This window comes from Chrysochloris asiatica, unplaced genomic scaffold, assembly GCF_000296735.1.
Source record: "Chrysochloris asiatica unplaced genomic scaffold, ChrAsi1.0 scaffold00072, whole genome shotgun sequence".
In the NCBI taxonomy this organism is placed as follows: domain Eukaryota; kingdom Metazoa; phylum Chordata; class Mammalia; order Afrosoricida; family Chrysochloridae; genus Chrysochloris; species Chrysochloris asiatica.
In genome coordinates this window covers 9263729-9271132 of record NW_006408590.1, presented here as the reverse complement: position 1 = coordinate 9271132, position 7404 = coordinate 9263729, and the positions used below count along the sequence as shown (strand labels likewise).

The following is a 7404-nucleotide window of genomic DNA, read 5'->3' as shown; positions in this document are numbered from 1 at the left end:
ACTAACTGCTTACTTTTTTTGAAGCTAGATCATTCTGAAAAATCAGACAGCAGAATTTAGCTATAGCAAACATGCTGCCCTCTTAATAAGGAAAAAACAGCTACTACTCAAAATCATACCACACAAAACCCAAAATGAACATTACTCTATCAAAAGAAAAGTAAAGAGTAGGTCTAGATTTTTAAGTGCTGCAGTCCTCAACATTTATAATAGGTAATAACATTAACAACCTCAAATATTTAAGGCACTATGTGTGGGAACGGTTTACAATGCAGCTGAGATTATTAGAACAACATTTAAGAGCAAAGTCTAGGCAATGTTTTGCCCATGCAAAAGACACATGCAAATGTAAAGAACAATAGCTCAATTTCTTAGGTAAGTGACCCAACATTTATACACTAAGACAGAGATAATACAATTCACTTATATGCTGTAATTCGGACACATGTGCATCTGTTGCTCTAAGTCTGTACACAGAATGGCTTCCCAAATGTGGACATGTCTTGCACTAGTTAGAAGGCAATTTTATAAAAAATAGCAGGAGCAAAACTGGACTTCTGCTCCCATAAGTCACCTGTCTAGAGTTACTACATAAGAAGATAACATGACCAAAGACAAGTTATACCAAATGTGCAAAACACATTAAAAGTGAGTTGTTTTTGTTTTTTTTTTTTTAAAGCTCAAAGTTGTTTAAATTGCACCCAAGTCTACATGATTCAAAAATAGTTTTCTTGTGCCATGGCTAATATTTATTAAATACCATGTTTTTATTTTTAATCAAATGGTTATATCATTGAGCTTCCTCAATATACTGTTTTTGAGTTTTCACATAAATGGATACTGGCTGAGTTTTGTTGGACTCAATGGAAATCCAGTATATGCAGGTGATGCTGCAATGTACGAATGTGGTGGGAAGATTGGTTTGTACTGAGTCTGATGAATGGTTGGGGATGGTAACAGACGGGGATTTATACCCACTGGGACTTGATGAACTATGCCACTGGGATGGGAGATATTATAGGTTGGAGGTTGTAACAGAGGTCTTGAGGTACATGGAGAGGCTAAGAGGTGAGCCACTGGTGCAGCACTACTGAGGGTAGCTGATGATGGGTATGTAAGCAGAGTAGGCTGGCCTCCAAGATGAGTACTTCCAGCCAGATGGGCATGCACTGCTGTGTGATTGGGACTTCCGTGAGAAAGAGTAAATGGATTACTCGTAACACTAGTAGGGATGTAAGCTTGCTGTCTTCGATGCCCAAAGTTTCCATTCCACTCTTGATGCCCAGATCCGAAGTGCTGAACCTATCCACAAAGAAAACCAAATAATGTATTTAAGAAATAAAAAAGAAAAGGAAAATTACAATAGTCTGTTACTACTGACAATGCATGGTGAATCTCTTCTGAGATAGTTTTTCTTCTTAGCTATCAATTATATGTGTTAGTGTTAAGATCCTGTATTTATTACTACATACTCTAATAGTATTAACATTGCTACTCTTCAACTAGTACTATTACTGTCTCCATCATAATTTAAAATTACCATTTATATAGCACTTATTATACATCAAATTAAAAACTTTACAAAAACAGCTTTACTTAAATCTAAATAACCCCAAGATGTTGCTACTATTCTCATTAATTGTGGCCCAGATTTGTTGAAGAGACCAAGCATGGTCATATTCTAAGTAGTATTTGTTGTTGTTAAGTGCCATTGCATCAGTTCTGATTCACAGAGACCCTGTATAGGGTTTCTGAGGAACAGTTGGTGGATTTGAACTGCCAGCTTCGTAGCTCGCTGCCCAGGGTTGATCCACAGAGCCACACCCAAAGCTCTTAAGTAGTATTAGGCATATTATAAGTAGGTTTGAACCGAGGTCTGTCTTCAATACTTAAGATCTTTTGTTTCCTCACATGAGATTAACTGCTAAGTACAATGCTGAACAGATGACAAACTTTTACTCAGGCTGGACAATCACACCATGGGCACATGAGAGATGAAGCCATCAATTCATAGCGCACTATAAACCCACTACAAAAATAAATAAAAATCCAAACTAAGAGAATCAAGAACCTAATCTTTCTGAAGAACTCAAGCTCTATGAATAATCTGTTAAATTATCTGATATTAGGATAATGCACTAGACCACAAGGTCAACAGTTCAACCTCAGCCATTCCTTGGAAATCCTAGACAGGGTCGCTATGAGTTGGAACCGACTCGACAGCACTTAACAACTTCATAACAATAACAACTCTTCAGTTATGCTGGATAATAATCGGGAAAATTTATTAAGAGTATAGTTTCAGAATCCTTTTTTTGCCTAAGTGGAATACAAGTGCTAAATCTGAATCTCAAGAATCTCATGAATTTCACAAACAAGCACACCTGACTGAAGTTCAAATGCTGCTGCTGGAATGCTGATGTCAATTTTTGCTGTCGACTGCCCACTGCAGAAGGCTGGTTTAATTTTCCAGGAGCAGATCGCCCTTTTACTAATGGCTGGCATGTAGAATCTGGCAACAAACAAAAGATTACAGAGTTGATGTTTTTTCCTTCTCTAATAAAAATTTAAATGAACTGTGGATATTTTATGTGCTAGTCATTTGAGAACTTAAAATCAAATTAAAAAAGCGAGCTCATGTTTCTAGGCGCTGGATGGATGATAAGAGATTTCTTTGGGATAACAGATATGAAGAGTCAAGTTGGAAACTGAGAGATGACTTTCAGCAATGATGTTCTCTGATGGTCATAAATTAAAACCTTTTTAAGGACATTCAGGGAAATCAAGAGGATTCTGTTTACCTGTGGTGTTTGCCATATGCTCATCAGGATTTAATCCATGTTCTAGTCCCACTGGCGGCACCACGACACTACAAACAGCTGGTTTAGGTTTCGTGTCAGCAGAGGTTACCGGGTCTGTGTTCTGATGAGTGTTCTCCACAAAACTGCTCTCTGCAAATGGACTGTCATGCCCTGAAGACTCCGACGTGGGAGAGCCATCCACAGTATCACAACCACTTTCTTGCTCTTCATCCGACATACTACATCAAAAAAGCATTGTGATGACACTATTTTCCAATATTAAATCTACAGTTAAATAAGAACCAGTCTCCAGCAAACTGCTAAGGATCTTTATTAGTTTTGTGACTAACTAAACCCTTTTCCTTGTCTACCATTTTGTTACAGAATTTCTAGACCTTCACAGTAATTCTCTATTCAGACTACTAACTCTAACTCGGTCCTGTTCTGGAACATCCTTTGGCCCTTAATTTTCTTTTCTTTCCCTTTCCACTTGATCCTTAGTAGCAGTTCATAAAATTCCCCTTTATAAATTCTGAATAATTTCATCAAGCCATTTTTCAGAAGCACTGTTTTGGATTATTCAAATGAAATACTTGGACATATAAGCATGTGACTGGAATATTTCAGATTAAATTCTATTGTGTCATGAGTGGTTAATTTGGATTCCATCAGCCATTATCTGGAAGGTCTCCTGCACCTCTCCCATATCTCTCTTCTCTTCCTGGCCCTCTCAGAGCCTGACAATCTCTCTCTCCTTGGGATTTCTACAGTACGTACTGTTTTAATTACTTATCTCATACTTAACCATTTGAAGCAATGTACAATCTCTTTTAACAAGTTATGCATCAACTTCCAAACAATATGATAGCAACTTGGAAGAAGAGGGTATGTTAAACTTCTTTATATCCTCCACAGAGCTTCGGCTCTAAGTATTTGAAACCCTATTTCCCGATTCAGGAAAAAGAGAGGCCAAATATATAAAATTAAAATCTAAAAATTTCAGATTATATTGTCATTAAAAAAAAAAGTGAACACACAGAGAGTGTGTTCACTTCACTGAATGTACTTCACTGAAATTTCTTATGACTTTACTCAGTTAATTTGTATTACATCATGCTGGTCAGGAGAAGTTCACTGTTTGAATGGCCATGCATGTCCTTGACCAAAAGAATGGCAAGGATATAAAGATGATACCATGCAAGTTAATCACCAACGGGAGAAAAAATTACAGTGGATACTCTACTGTCAGTGGGTCAGTCAGTACATCATTATGCAAAACATTCCTTTTTTATTTACCTAAAGTATATATTTCATTTCCTAAATTAAGTACAAGGGTAGTCTGAAAAGCTAAAGTTGATAATGTGTTGTTGTTGTTTTTTTTCACCCTTTCAAAAACAGATGATTTTATAAGAAAATAGTTTCTTAGACTCCTATTCTCACATTTAGAGCTATATCTAAAACAATACAGAAAATGACTACTATTAATTCTTACATTAAAAAAAGTAATCCAGTTCAAAATTTATGTTCAAAAGAGACATCATTGTGGTAAATTGGCAGGCATATATTAATTTACACAGCAACACAAAAAGAAATCAAAGCTTTTTATAGTCATTTTAATATTTAATGATGTACTGCTATTAAAATCCCTTTACCTGTTGGGTCTCTTGCAAGGGGATGGGCTAAACTGCCCTGAGGAGCTGGTGCTCAGAGTACTATCAGGACTACTTAATGAACACATCCGATCAATATTCAAGGTGCTCTGGCAAGCTTCACAGTCTAGATTCCCTTTACATCTAATAGGAGGAGGAAAGGGAAAATGTGTCAAAAATGAGTAGACTGTGCAGGCAGCCAAAATTAAGGATACAAACATTTCAGAATGACCTCCCACAGACAAAAATGTAAAGCTTAACTTTTGGAAAACTACTATAATAATCATGCTAAATACTATTTAGAAAGCTCCTTCAGTCTAAAAATCTGATGCTCTAATTTGAAGGCTTTACCCCACAGGACGTTGACACCCAAGACACAAATTAAAGAACTGATTTTCCACCCCAGCAGATGACGACAGCACCTGACATTACTTACTCTCTAAGTGAATGTCTCTGGGATGTCTCTTCCTCATCAGTGTCACTGCTAATGGTGATCACACTCACGGCAGGACTCGGCGAATCAGCGATGATGATGGTTTGCCGCTGTTTGTCGGCACCCGATGAATCAGAGTCCTGTCTGACAGATGTTTCACAACAATTTCTCGCCTCTCCTTCTGAGTCATGATTGTCCTGTGTTTCTATACAAGTTACTTCCTCGATATCTTTCCCATTTATTATCTTTGGAGAAATAAATGCTGAATGGGGGATATTGGTATTCTGCAATGAATTACTCCTGCAACCAAAGGAATAATGTGTAATGTCTATAATCAGAACATGTACATGCCATTTTTCTAAGATTTGTTCAATTGAACACAAACCTTCACTTGTTGAAAACCATGTCTATAACACAACAGCATAGAAATCATGAGCTTTTGTGAGATACAAAATCTACTTATCTCTAGAAATATTAATGTCTACTACATTTACAAACATTCAAACAGTCATGTTTTTTGGGGGGGAGGTAAATGTGATAGCTGATGTCTAGAGTTGCTACAGTCTAGGTGGAGAATAAATCAAAAGGGCAATAAAGACAATCTTACCAACTGAAAGCATTTATTTCCTCTCTTCCTGGCTCCCATTCCATTAGTTTTACCAAAATACCTCTGAGAAATTGAGAAGGGAGCTGGCTTAGTGTTTGTAGCAAGGCTATCAAAGAGGTCATTTTGAATATAACAGAGTGACCCTTTAGTGTACATGCAAATTTTACTTTAAAGAGCCATTTCAAAAATTCAGAGACAACTGAAAGTAGCAATACCAACCTGTTCTGGCACAGCTTAGTTTTCTTTGTAGTGGCAGGCTGAGGCCAGACAACATGTGCAATGCCCACACTGATTGGCTGAGGGGCAGACAGAGTTATCTGATTGGTTAGCAGCGGCTGCGGCATCACTGAGTTATAATGGCTGCTGTGGGAAATCATTTTCCTGGGGAGAAAATTCAGAAAACTTCAATCTTTTCTTTACCAAGATGTATTTTGCAAACTACTCACAAAGAAGAATTAAAAAATAAGTTATTAGTATTATTTTTCACTTACCCCCAATCTCCAAGCCTCTGTGAAGCAGCCACGCCCTCTGAAGTGAGTGTAGCAGCTGCCGGAGCCAAGGGTGCTATCTGCTGCCAGGCAGGTACGAGCATCTGCTGTGCTCTGCCAGACCATGTCTGCTGCATCAAAACAAAACCAGACCTAGTAAGATGCAAGTCAGGTATTCATACCACATCTCAAACTAAACAGATTATTCAAGTAACAATCAACGAATCATTATTTTTCTTAAAAAGTCAATGACCTACGAAGGATGGAATTCCCATCCAGGTCATTTTTATTGTCCCCAACAGCAGAGTATCTCTACTTACATGGGAAAAAGATAGTGGATGTACAAAAGTAATGAATTATCACCAACCTGAGAAAGAACTCCTGGTCGGATCTGCAGTGGCTGTACAGCGGGGGCCTGAGTTACAAGTGGAACTGTGTTATCTACCCTTATCGAATAACTAGTGGGTTTACCATGTGTTGCAGGAATACCTATATAATAGAAAAGAAGAGTTCTTACATGAAAGAAATGGCATTACTCTGATTTAACTTATAAAATTGTTTTACCTCTAAGGAACTGCTGCAATTTTGATTGAGATTATAAAACCACTCTGTGCATACAACTGTCATAAAACTAACAAAGTAATTTATTAAGAAAACTAGGTATTTTCTACCTGCCTGTGGCACATCATTCCAAAAAACTGCTGTAAAACTAATCTACTATTTTGAAATGTATACAACAAAGCCGAATCATTTCACTTTTTTTTTTTTTTTTTTTTTTTTGAGAAAATGAGAAAGCCTCATTTTCTTTCAAAGTTTGCTATTGTAACTTTATTGTCGTTTCAAATAGTTCTGCCACTATGACAAAGGGCATGGGAAGGTAAATCTGACTACACATTGTCATCACCTTGTAGTGCAGATATTCATTTTTTAATACAAACTCTTAGGTGTGCTCAGTATTATCTCTTTAAAACAGAGAGAAGATCCCAAGTTTCACTGAGTATCAACCACCTAAGTTATCACTTCATACACTTTTCAGTTCTCCCAATTAAACTTTGTATGAAACCTATGGAAGCAATGCTACACTGGCAGAAGACTAGTGGCTAAACATGTGACCTCTTTCCCACCCACTCAGCAGTCAATCAAGTCAACATATTCTTGCTGCTTTATAGGCATTGAGGGAAATATTAAAAAAAATACTGAAAAGCTTACCCCAATCATTAAATAAAAAAAAAAAATTAAGTATCATTCAGAATCCCTAAATAACAGAGCTTATAAATGACCCGAATATTATCTACACAATCTGCTTCAATGTACTTGTCCTATGATGACACAGTTGTTGTTGTTGTTGTCAGGTGCCATCGAGTCGGAACCGACTCATAGTGACCCCATGCACAGCAGAACGAAACAATGCTCGATCCTGGGCCAA

General features: G+C 37.2%; 1 protein-coding gene across 2 annotated transcripts in view; it reads right to left on the bottom strand.

Annotated features, from left to right (window-relative positions):
• Positions 1-825: 825 nt before the first annotated feature.
• HIPK3 (homeodomain interacting protein kinase 3) overlaps positions 826-7404 on the bottom strand; it is a 67405-nt gene continuing 60826 nt past the window's right edge. The window contains exons 8-16 of one of the 2 annotated variants that reach the window (XM_006864875.1): positions 6346-6467; positions 5982-6106; positions 5710-5871; positions 5491-5553; positions 4887-5183; positions 4454-4594; positions 2802-3040; positions 2385-2512; positions 826-1302 (exon numbers count right to left, since the gene is read on the bottom strand). In XM_006864875.1, coding sequence (XP_006864937.1) covers positions 826-1302; positions 2385-2512; positions 2802-3040; positions 4454-4594; positions 4887-5183; positions 5491-5553; positions 5710-5871; positions 5982-6106; positions 6346-6467 — 1754 coding nt within the window. The remainder of the gene's footprint in view (positions 1303-2384; positions 2513-2801; positions 3041-4453; positions 4595-4886; positions 5184-5490; positions 5554-5709; positions 5872-5981; positions 6107-6345; positions 6468-7404) is intronic. The other variant, XM_006864876.1, reaches the window with a different exon arrangement.